The 10,784-nt window shown below is 69.1% G+C and overlaps 3 protein-coding genes across 3 annotated transcripts in view; 2 read left to right on the forward strand and 1 right to left on the reverse strand.

The window, feature by feature from the left end:
* Positions 1-1,739, forward strand: part of LOC309677891 (coronin-7-like) — a 38,151-nt gene extending 36,412 nt beyond the window's left edge. Inside the window, exons 20-28 of the mRNA XM_082490790.1 lie at positions 11-115; positions 220-305; positions 384-525; positions 639-728; positions 828-944; positions 1,026-1,161; positions 1,257-1,348; positions 1,442-1,528; positions 1,607-1,739. Coding sequence (XP_082346916.1) covers positions 11-115; positions 220-305; positions 384-525; positions 639-728; positions 828-944; positions 1,026-1,161; positions 1,257-1,348; positions 1,442-1,528; positions 1,607-1,612 — 861 coding nt within the window. The 3' untranslated portion in view covers positions 1,613-1,739. The remainder of the gene's footprint in view (positions 1-10; positions 116-219; positions 306-383; positions 526-638; positions 729-827; positions 945-1,025; positions 1,162-1,256; positions 1,349-1,441; positions 1,529-1,606) is intronic.
* Positions 1,740-2,081: 342 nt separating this feature from the next.
* On the forward strand, positions 2,082-4,890 carry PAM16 (presequence translocase associated motor 16). Its single transcript, XM_082490789.1, has 6 exons — positions 2,082-2,174; positions 2,591-2,675; positions 3,286-3,425; positions 3,824-3,889; positions 4,092-4,223; positions 4,648-4,890. The coding sequence occupies exons 1-5, from the start codon at positions 2,172-2,174 to the stop codon at positions 4,176-4,178; spliced, it is 381 nt and encodes a 126-aa protein (XP_082346915.1). The 5' UTR covers positions 2,082-2,171; the 3' UTR covers positions 4,179-4,223; positions 4,648-4,890.
* Positions 4,891-6,280: 1,390 nt separating this feature from the next.
* On the reverse strand, positions 6,281-10,136 carry GLIS2 (GLIS family zinc finger 2). The gene is made up of 6 exons (XM_082490464.1): positions 10,058-10,136; positions 9,290-9,665; positions 8,415-8,591; positions 7,587-7,720; positions 7,195-7,313; positions 6,281-7,065 (listed from the first exon to the last, which is right to left on the reverse strand). The coding sequence occupies exons 1-6, from the start codon at positions 10,099-10,101 to the stop codon at positions 6,287-6,289; spliced, it is 1,629 nt and encodes a 542-aa protein (XP_082346590.1). The 5' UTR covers positions 10,102-10,136; the 3' UTR covers positions 6,281-6,286.
* Between the last annotated feature and the right edge of the window lie 648 nt (positions 10,137-10,784).

A 10,784-nucleotide genomic window follows, 5' to 3' on the forward strand; every position in this document is an offset into this window, starting at 1 on the left:
ATCTCCCCAGATATTCAGCCTGGCTTGGAGCCCGGATGGGAAGAAGCTGGCAACAGTGAGCAAAGATGGTCGGTTACGGCTCTACGAGCCCCGGCGCAGCCTTCAGCCTCAACAGGTACGATCACAGAGGCAGGGACGGGATGGAGAGCTGGGAGTGTGGGCAAGTGCCCGTACCCCCAGCTCTCTCCGAGCAGGCAGGGTGACCTTCACCCCATGCAGGAGGGTCCAGGTCCCGAGGGAGGCCGCGGAGCACGCGTGGTTTGGGTTTGCGGCGGCGACTACCTTCTGGTGTCCGGCTTCGATAGGTAAAGAAGGGGACACACACCAGGGCAGGGGTCCCCAAGGGACACCGTGCCCCCCCCTGCATTGTCACCTCCCCACAGCCGCAGTGAGAGGAGGATCCTTCTGTACCGGGCGCAGGCTCTGCCCGAGGGACCCTTGTCCGTCCTCAGCCTCGACGTGGCCCCTTCCACCCTCCTGCCCTTCTACGATGAGGATACAGGTGTTGTCTTCCTCACTGGCAAGGTGAGGGCTTGCCACCCAAAAATATTTGGAGGCTACCTGCCTATAGCACCCCAACAGTGCAGAGGGACCCTCCATGCACCCCCCTGCCAGCCCCCATCTCGCCCCATCCCCAGGGTGACACCAGAGTCTTCCTCTACGAGGTGACACCTGAGCCCCCCTATTTCCTTGAGTGCAACAGCTTCACCTCCAGTGAACCCCACAAGGTAAAGTGGGGGCCCGCCAGGGCCATCCTGCCTGTCCCTGACCCCCTGCCTGCGCTGCCAGGCCCACGGCAGGCCCCGCTCACACCTCTGCCCCATCAGGGTTTCATCTTCCTGCCCAAAACATCGTGCGAGGTGCGGGAGGTGGAGTTCGCCCGGGCACTGCGCCTGGGGCAGAGCACCCTCGAGCCGGTGGCTTTCCACGTGCCACGCGTCAAGGTAGGTGGTGGGGACCCAGCCATGGTTTTAGGGGGGGGTAGGAGGTACGGGACCCCTGCTCAGCACCTCTCACCCCTGCAGAAGGAGTATTTCCAGGATGATATCTACCCACCGACCCGTGTCTGGTGGGAGCCAGCCCTCAGTGGCAGCGCCTGGTTGGCAGGGCAGGATGGGCAGCATCGCCGTGCCAACCTGCGGCCAGCAGACATGACACCAGGTGGGTGCGGAGTGGCAGGGTGAGGGCCCCAGACCCACGGGGAATGGGCGTGGGGTGTGTGTCAGCCATGGGGCAAAGCCCTCCTGCTCTCCCAGTGAGCGAGGCCCCAAAGGAGGCACCGGCACGGAAGTTCGTTCCTGCATCTGTGTACCTGGAGGAGAAGTCTGACGAGCAGAAGAAAGAAGAGGTGGGTGCTGGGGCACCCTGGGACCTTCCCACCTTGGGGCCCGGCCTGGGGGCCATGCCCCGGTCCCCATGGCTCTGCCCTGCCTCCCTGCAGCTCCTCAGCGCCATGGTGGCCCGGCTGGGCAACCGGGACGACCCGCTACCGCAGGACTCCTTCGAGGGGGTGGACGAGGACGAGTGGGTAGGTACCGGAGGGGGGAGGGAGGACACCCCGGGGCCGCTCCCGCCCCTCCGCTCACCCCCACCGGGCCTCCCACAGGACTAGGCCGGACTCCGGCACGCCGAGGACCACACCGGGGACCCCCGCACCCGCCCGGGCCGGGCAGGGAGGACGAAGAGGAGGAGGAGGAGGAGGAGGAAGAGGAGGAGGAGGCGGCGAGGCCGGGCCCGGCCCGGGTGAGGGGAGGCGCGGCAGGACCTAAGACCGTGTCCCCCGCCGGGCCGGGCCGGGTGGGGGCGTCAAACCCCGTGCCCGCCGCGGGCAGGCCCCGCTATTAAAGCCGCTGCACCAGCACCCGTCTCCTGCTGTGTCTGCGGGCCGAGGGGGGGAACCGGGGACCGGGGAGGGACGGACGGACACACGCAGAGGGGACGATCACCGGGGGTAGGCCGCGGCCTGGGCCTCGCCCGCCGTGTGCGCATGCGCAGCGCAGCCCCGCCAGCCATCGGTGGGACCTCCCGTGCGGCGCGGCCGCCGGGGGGCGCTGTGCCACCGAGGGCTGAAGGAGGGGACGTTCCGCCCCGCGGCGCCGCCGTCTCGGTGGCCGCCGCGACCTTCGCTCCCTGACCCCGTGACCGCCGGGGGCGGAAGCGGCGGCGGGGACATGGTGAGAGGGGACGGGGACAGGCGGCGGGGCCGGGACGGGGGTGGACAGGGCCCGGGGAGGGAGGTGGCGGCCTGGGGGCGGAGGGACGGCGCCCGGGGAAGGTGGCAGGGCCCGGGGAGGCGGAGGACCGGAGCTGGGAAGGGCCCGGGGGCGGAGGGACCGGGCCCCGGGAGGCGGAGGATGATGCTGGGCAGAGCCCGGGGAGGGGACAGGGCGCAGGGAGGTGCGGGGAAGCGGGTTTTGGGGGGACAGAGCCTGGGGAGAGGGGACTGGGCCGGGGTACGGTGCGACAAGAGCCAGGGAGGGACAGGGCAGGGCCCCGGGGGGACGGGACAGGGCTGAGTAGGGCGGGGGGAGAGGTGGCAGGGCTGGGGACGGGGACCCGGGGCGGCTGTGACAGCAGGGTGTCCCCACAGGCCAAGTACCTGGCGCAGATCATCCTGGTGGGGGCCCAGGTGGTCGGACGGGCCTTCATGCGGGCGCTGCGCCAGGAGTTTGCAGGTAGGAGCCGAGCTGCCGCCCCCCCACCCCCCCATCGGGATGCTGCTCCCTGTGTGGGGGCCTGCTCCTGCTCCCGAGCACCTCACGGGATCGCCGTTCCTGTCCCCATCCCCTTCCCCAGGGCACCCCGCTGCTCCCCGTCCCCCGGGGCTGTGCCTGGAGCAGACGCTTCCCAGGCTTTTCATGGGGTGACAGTCAGCGCCTGCATCCCGGTGCCAGCCTAATGGCATTTCAGCTTGGGCCGGGCTCCCCGCAGCCATCCCAGGCAGCAGCCCGGACCCAGCAGTGCTGCCAGGCACTGAGACATCGGGGCAACCCCAAAAAGCAGAGCGGGATGGTCCCCCCGGCACACAGCAGCCCCAGCCCTCTCCTGCCTGCTTCTGGCTCACTGTGGGCACCAATAAGCAGGTGACCCCTGGTTCCTGCTACCACCCCAAGGGCCGGGGACCTCGTCCTGCTGACCCCCGCAGGCTGGAGGCAGTGTGAGGAGGGCAGAGGGGTGGCATTGAGATGTGAGCACCTTGGAGCCTCTGGGCTTTGCTGCCCGAGGCCTGGAGGTCCTAGGGGGGGCAGTGTGTGGGGGATTCACATTCTTGGTGTCTCTGGGCAGCGAGCAGAGCAGCGGCAGATGCGCGGGGGCGCTCGGAGAGACCCCAGTCGGCCGCCGCCTCCAGGATCACCGGCATCAGCCTCCAGGAAGCTCAGCAGATCCTCAACGTCTCAAACCTCAACCCAGAGGAGATACAGAAGGTAGAGGCTCCCTCGGAGACAGGGAGAGATGGTACCATCAGGGCTCTGCCTTCCCAGTGGCTGCTGCCTGGTGTGGAGGTGACAACTGGTCCTGGAGGGAGTATGGGTGCTGTCCTGGCCCCAGTTAATCCCAGTTTGAGGTTTCTCTGCCCCAGCTGGAGGAGCGTGCTGGTGACTTGTGGGCATTAGCAGCCTACCTGGCTCAGCCCCTGCATTTGCCTGGTGGTGCTGCTTGCGGAAGGAGCATGGGGACCCACAGGGGCGTCGGGCAGAGCCAGCCATGTCCCCGAGATGGCACTCGTCACCTCCAGCACCACCGGAGGGAGCAGGAGGCCACCGGGATTCAGGGCTGGGGAGGGCAGAGGAGGTGAATCTGATGGAGAATTTCTTTTCGGCAGAACTATGACCACTTGTTCAAGGTGAACGACAAGTCGGTGGGAGGCTCCTTCTACCTGCAGTCCAAGGTGAGCAAAGGGAGGAGAGGAGCGGGGGCTGCGCTGGCCCCCAGCCCTGCCCTTGGCACCTTCCCCTGCCTGGGATTCAGGAGAGCAGAGCCTGAGCGTCACCACGGATGAGACAGGGAGGGGAGGGGACAGTCCTATGCCTCTGTGTCACCCCCTCCCCATGGCCTGTCCCTCCATGTCACCCTGTCCCCGTGTCCCGCAGGTGGTGAGAGCCAAGGAGCGGCTGGACGAGGAGCTCCGCATCCAGGCCAAGGATGAGAAGGAGAAGGGGTGGAAAGCTGAGACGTGACTCCGGCCACCCTCATGCCCCGTGTCCCTCACCCTTAACTTATAGGTAGCCAATAAATACCATGTCCTCCAGCGCCTGGCCTGGCTGCTCTGTGCCCCGGGGAGGGAGAGGGGTACTTGCCGACCTCTGCCCGCTGCCCCGGAGGGGATCGGCCCCTGTGAGGGGCTGGCAGAGCTGGGTTTTGCCCTGGGGAGGAGGAAGAAGAAGGCAGCTGGGGAAGAAGGGGTGTTTTGGGGGCACCGAGGGCTGCCAGGGCTCAAATAGCACCCGGGGAGGCTGCGGGAGCTATTTTCGTGGTGGGTTCAGATGCTCTTGGCCTGAGCGGACGGATACCTCTGGCTCCGTACCACAGGAGCACCGGGAGCTCTGTGCCATTACCCTTCTCCCGCCGCAGGATGGCTGCTGGGTCGGGGTGAGGGGCAGTAGGGGGGACACACTGAGCTGTCCCCACCCACGGCTCATCCCGCAGACCCTGGCAGGGCTTCACCAGCACCGAGGCTGTCCGACCAGGAGCGTGGGGACCCACCAGGGGTCAGGCAGAGCCAGCCCTGCCCCCGAGATCGCATCCATTACCTCCAGCACCCCTCTGTCCCCTGGCTTTGTCCCCACCTCGGGCTCATAGTGGCCCTCGCCACCATTGCGGACTGAAACAGGAACTTACTTCAACTTCACTTTATTGTTTTCTTAATAAACTTCCTCTCCCCTGGAGGAATATAGTGTTATAGTCGTTAGCTTATCTCTTACTTCTGCAGTCCTTAAACGCTATGCTAACAGCGATGGAGCCCAACAGGAGGAAAATAAAAACAACCCAGAAACTACGATAGAAAGGCACTTCGAGACCGTTAAAATACTGATGTCCTGGAATGTGCAACAACAAACCGACGAAGGAGCGAGGAGACGTACACCGTACACCGGCCGGGGCGGCCTGGTCGATGGCCCGCGGCCATGCTGGGGCTGTGGCAGCACCGGGCGGCTGCCGTGCCCCGGCCCCAGGAGGGTGAGGGCAGGGAGACCGGCTCCCTGTGGGGCGCGCGCGGCCGGGGGCTCCTTCCAGCGGGGAGGGGGCAGGATCAGGGAGAACCTCCTCTCTCCCCAGGTTGGAGAAAGCTGTGCAGCGGGAGGTACGTGGAACCCCCCTGCGTGTGCCGGGGGAGGCTCCGGGCTCTGCCGGCACCAGGCCGGCCACGCTGCCCATTTGTGGCACCGCAGCAGCGTCCTGCCCACCCCAACGCTTCCCGAGGAGCGGGTGCCACGCCAGCCGGAGCCAACGGGCTGCCGGCAGCAGCTCTGCCAGCACCTGGAGTCCTGCCCACGCTGCCTGCTGCCTGCATGCGCTTGCGGTACATGGTTAGGTATGAAAGTAGCTAAACAGGGTGGCTCTGCCCCGGCGCGGAGCCGGTGCGGCGAGCGGCACACGCGGCCGTGTGCCTTGTCACGAGGAGGGCCGGGGAGGTGGCGGGGGACGAGGGCGGCCGTGGAGCAGGAGGGATATGAGCGGGCACCGGGCCGGCGTGTGCCCAGCCAGCTGGGCCTGGCACGGAGGTGCCGTGGCCATGGCACTGCCCGTAACCGCGCCGGCCAGCCAGGGTCGGACGGCACCGATGGGCACAGCTCGGGGCTGCGGGAGCCGTCGGTCCCTGAGCTGTCACCCCGCTGTCCCCACGGCGGGAGGCTGCAGCTTCCCCAACACCGGCACCAGCGGTGCCGAGGCCTCGGGCAGGGAGATGCCAAGTCGGCGTCAGCGGATGAGCCCAACCGGGGCCCCGTCGGAGCAGGGAGCTGGTCGAGAAATAAATAGTGGCGTCTCCGGCTGCCCAGGCTGGGGGGGGGAGCAGGGGGACCCCCCTGTACCCCCAGGGCTGCCCCCGGCGCGGGGTTGCGGCTAGCTCCGGCCGCCGAGGGATTATTGCTTTTCTCAGAAGAGTCCGTTCTTCTTTCGTGATGGTTAAAAGCGCGAGTGAGGCCCCGCCGGGGCTGGGGGGTGCTGCAGGGTATGGGGGGGGAGAAGGGAGGGGGGGATACCCCCTTACCCACCCCCAGGGAGTGGGATCTGCCTGTCGGGCCGGCATCTGGCCCCGGTCATCATCGGACTTCCCCCCCCCCCCCCCTCAATTCACGGCGGCGGGTTTGAGCAGCAGGGAGCCGGGGGGGATGAGCACCCAACCGGGGGGCAACGCCTCGGGGCTCCCCCCCGAGCTGACGCCGGCCGAGAGATCGAGCACAGCCCCCGGCAGCAGCGCCAGGCTCTCGGGGGGGACGCGCGGCCGCCCCGGCTCCGTCCTTTCGCATCTCTCCTTCCGGCTCTCCGGCCCTTTGCCCGCTTTGGGCGGCCGCCCCTCGGCCCCGCTGCCCTTCTCCCGCTCCGCCTTGGCCAGCAGCGACATGACGGGCAGCCCCAGCCCCGCCGCGAAGGGCGAGGGCAGCAGCGGGCTCTTGGCCAAGTCCAAGGGGCCACCGTTGAGGGGCAGGACGGGGCCCGGCAGGGCGGGCAGGGCGCCGGCAGCCCCGCATCCCAACGCGCTGAGGTCGAGCGGTGCCGGCGCCAAAGGGATGGGCAACGCCGGCAACCCCGGGGGAGCGAAGAGGGCGGCGGGGTTGGGGATCACCAGCTGCGCCCCGTTGACATAGGGCACCTCCGCCGATCCCAGGGGCGTTTTGGGAGCCGGGTGGACCTTGAGCATCTCCGGGTGCTCGGGGGAGACGAAATGGCCGTGGGCTTTGATGTGCTTGCGGAGGGAGCTGGGGTCGGTGTAGCGCTTGTGGCAGCCCGGCATCTTGCAGGAGTAGGGCTTCTCCACGTAGTGGGTGCGGGTGTGCTTGAAGCGGTCGCTGGAGTTGGAGTAACGCTTGTTGCAGCCTTCGTAGGGGCAGATGTAGGGCTTCTCGCCTGCGGGACGGCACAGCGACGGGTCTGCCGGGGAGCACCGGCCAGCCTCGCCGGGTCGCCTGGGTCTCCCCCCACACCCCCCCCCGAGCCTCCCCGCTCCCCAGGGCCGGCGCGGCGGCCGGCGCTGACCTGTGTGCGAGCGGTTGTGGATTTTCAGGTTCTCCAGGCGGGAGAAGCTCTTGTTGCAGGTGGGGCAGCGATGCGGCTTCTCGTTGGTGTGCGTCCGGATGTGGATCAGCATCTTGTACCTGCCGGGTCGGGGGGGGGGGGCCTGTCAGAGGGGGGCATCAGCCCCGGCCCCCACGGCATCTCCTTGTCCCCGCGCCCGGGCTGTGGGGTGGGGACATCCAGGACAGTGCGGTCATCTATGACCTCGCACCCCACGGCGGAGGGGATGGATGGAGGGATGGAGACCTCCTCCTGCTCAGCCCCCGGTGCTGGGCTCCCATCTCCCCACAGTGACTCAAAGCAGCCCCCCAAAAGACACCCCCCCCCAGTGCCCAGAGCCCCCCCCCACCCACCTGGCATTGAAGCCCCTGCCGTGGCGGGCGCAGCCCTCCCAGTGGCAGCAGTACCCCGCGTCCTTCTCGGGTTTGACGTGGAAGTCGTTGACGTGGTCCACCAGGTCTTGCAGGAGGTCAAAGAACTGGTTGCACTGCGGGCGGGAGGCTGGGGGTGAGGGGGCCAGGCAGGGTGGGCACTGGGGAGGGGGGAACGACACCGGGACCCCCACCAGAGCCAGCCCCTGCCCCTCATCCCCCCCCCCAGCTCCCACCTGTACTCTACGTGCATCTCTGGGGAGATGGAAATGGCCCTTTGCATGACACCCCCCCCCCAGCATCCCCATCACTCCCCCTCCAGCCCCACATCCCCCCCCCTGCGAGCCCCATAGAGCTCTGCCATGGCCTTCCAGTCCCAAAATTCCCCCGCGTGCCCCCATGTCCTCCTCCCATCCTCGCAATGCCCCCACGTGAGCTCCCAGCCCTTTATCACCACCCCCAGCCCCATAGCAACCCCCCCGCCCTCCTGCACGGCCCCCAGCTCCTCATCACCCCCACTCCAGCCCTCAGCTGTCCCCACTTGCCCCCCCCAGCCCCATATTCCCCCCCACAAGCCCCATAGAGCTCTTCCAGCGCCACCTCCTCTCCCCAGCCCCAAAATGCCCCCTTTTGCCCCCCCCCCGCCCCTCACCCACTCCCTTCCCACCATCCTCACAGTGCCCCTGCGTGGTCTCCCAGCCCCCCATCACCCCCCCCAGCCCCATAAAGCTTCTGCATGCCCCCCCCAGCTCCATAACCCCCCTATCCCCCCCCATCTCCCCCCCTCCCCCCCCATCCCTCACCCCTGACCTTGGACCAGCGGCAGACGAGCTGCTTGGGCAGGGGCAGCTCGGGGGGGAGGCGTTTCTCCTTGCTGGGGGGCAGGAAGGCGGCGGGGGGCAAGTGCAGGGCCCCCCCCGCCCCCAGAGGCAGGAAAAACTGGAAGGAGCTGGGGAGGCCATCGATGTAGCGCAGGGACTGGAAATCCTGGAGCAGAGCCGGGGGGAGACAGACGGACAGTGGGGTACAGGGGTAAGCCAGGTGGAGAGCCCCAGAGACCCCCAAGATACCCCCACTGACCCCCAGAGACCCTCCCAGAGACCCCAGAACCCTCCCCAGAGACCCCCCCTGGAGACCACAGAAATCCCCAGAGACTCCCACTGCCCTGCAGAGACTCCAGAACCCCCCCAAGAGACCCCCACTGCCCCCCAGAGACCCCCCTGGAAACCCCAGAAGCCCCCAGAGACACCCACTGCCCCCCTGAAACCACCCCAGAGACCCCAGAACCCACCCAAGAGACCCCCACTGCACTCTGGAACCCCCCGCCAAAGACCCCAGAACCCCCCCAGAGACCCCCACTGCCCCCCAGAGACCCCAGACCCCCCCTGAGACATCCACTGCCCCCAAGAGACCCCCCCGGAGACACCCACTGCCCCCCATAGACACCCCCCCCAGGAGCCGCCCTTGGGATGCTGCTGGGGTCGGGGGGGTGGGGAGGGGGGACAGGCAGGACATTGACCCCAGGCTGTGTGTACACACTGGGGGGGGGGCTGCGTCACCAGCAGCACCGGGCACAGTGCCGAGGTCGGGAGCACCGTCCCGGGCACAGTCCCCATGGCTGGGGACACCTCGGCGGGACACACACACACACACACACACACACACACACACACGGCTGCACTTACGTGGGGGGTGAGGGGGCCGGGCAGGTCCCCGCTGCCCTGGCGCTCGGGGGAGAGCGAAGCGCTGCCGGCTGGAGACTCCCCACCGGAGCGGGGCGAGAGGCTGAGGTCCACCACCGGCATGGTGGGGAACCGGCCGTCCCGCGGCTCCACCAGCCTGGAGTGTGCCAGGAGGCCGGGGGACGGCGAGGATGGCACGGCACGGCGACCCCCCCGGCTGCCCCCTCGGCCATCCCCGGCCGGCGGGGCGTCCAGGCGCTGGGGACCGCGGGGTCGGGGGCCGAGGGGACCCCGCTTCTCCCTGGCGGCTCGCAGCTTGGAGATGCTCAGCTTGAGGTCCAGCGGCTCCTCCAGCGAATGCATGGTGCCGGGCTGGGCGCTGCGGGGGACACGCGGGGGTCACCGTGGGGACGGGGGGCACCCATGCCACCCCAAGCATGGCCCCAGCCCCGCGGCGATGCCCGTCTCTGCCGTGGGCTGGAGGCCAAGCGGGTGCTGGCGGCCACGGTGCTGGCATGGGGACTGTGCCGTCCCTTCCGGCCACCCTGCCGCGGCCCCCACCCGCAGCGGGCAAAGGGCAGGGCACGGCACTGGCGGGGGGGGGGGGGGAGTATCCCCCCCCACTGGCCCCCACGGCCCCTCGGTGTCCCCAGCGTGTCCTCTCCCTGCCGTCAACCCCCAGGGCTGGCACAGCCCCTTGGCCGATTGCCAAACCCTGCCGGGGATTGCCAAATCCCCAGTCCCAGTCGTGTCCCCCCCCCCAGTACCCACAGCCCCGGAGCTGCGGTGTCCCCATTCTGCCCCGCCGTGTCCATCCGTCTGTCCGTCCATCCCCGCGGGCCTGCCCCGGCGAGGCCTTTCCCAGCGGCAAGAGGAGGGCGGTGGCGGCCACCAGCCCCGGCGGTGACCCGGGCGGCCGAGCCCGCTGGCCCCAGCTCCGGAGGCGGCACAGCTTCCTCCCCCACCGGGGCCCCTTCCCCGCCGGCCAACGCCGCTGCCTGCCGGGGCCGGGCAGGGGCCGCTGCCGCACGCCCTGCCACGCCACACCACGGCGTGGCATGGCACAGCATGGCGCGGCGTCGCATGGCACAGCACGGCACGGCACCACATGGCACGGCGTCGCATGGCACGGTACCACATGGCACGGCGTCGCATGGCACGGCACGACGCGGCACGGCACGACGCAGCACGGCTGCTGCCACAAACACCCCCGCCACACACACACGCTTCCCAGGACGCAGCAGGGGCCCCCGTCCCCTCCCTGCCACTGTCCCCAGGGTGACAGCTCCACCACCCTGACTCCCCACTGCTGTCTGTGTCGTGTGTGTCCGTCCCCCCCCCTCAAAACTGCCGCCCCCACGGCTCGGCCGCCACACATCCGGCGGGCGGCTGAGAACGGGCAGCTCAGCGCAGGAGTGAGCGCCACAGCCGGACCCACGCCAGCCAGCGACAATCTCCATCCCCTGGCTGTGCCCCCCCCCCCGGCCCCCCGCATGGC

This window comes from Vanellus vanellus, assembly GCF_965231255.1.
Source record: "Vanellus vanellus genome assembly, chromosome: 14".
Classification (NCBI taxonomy): Eukaryota; Metazoa; Chordata; class Aves; order Charadriiformes; family Charadriidae; genus Vanellus; species Vanellus vanellus.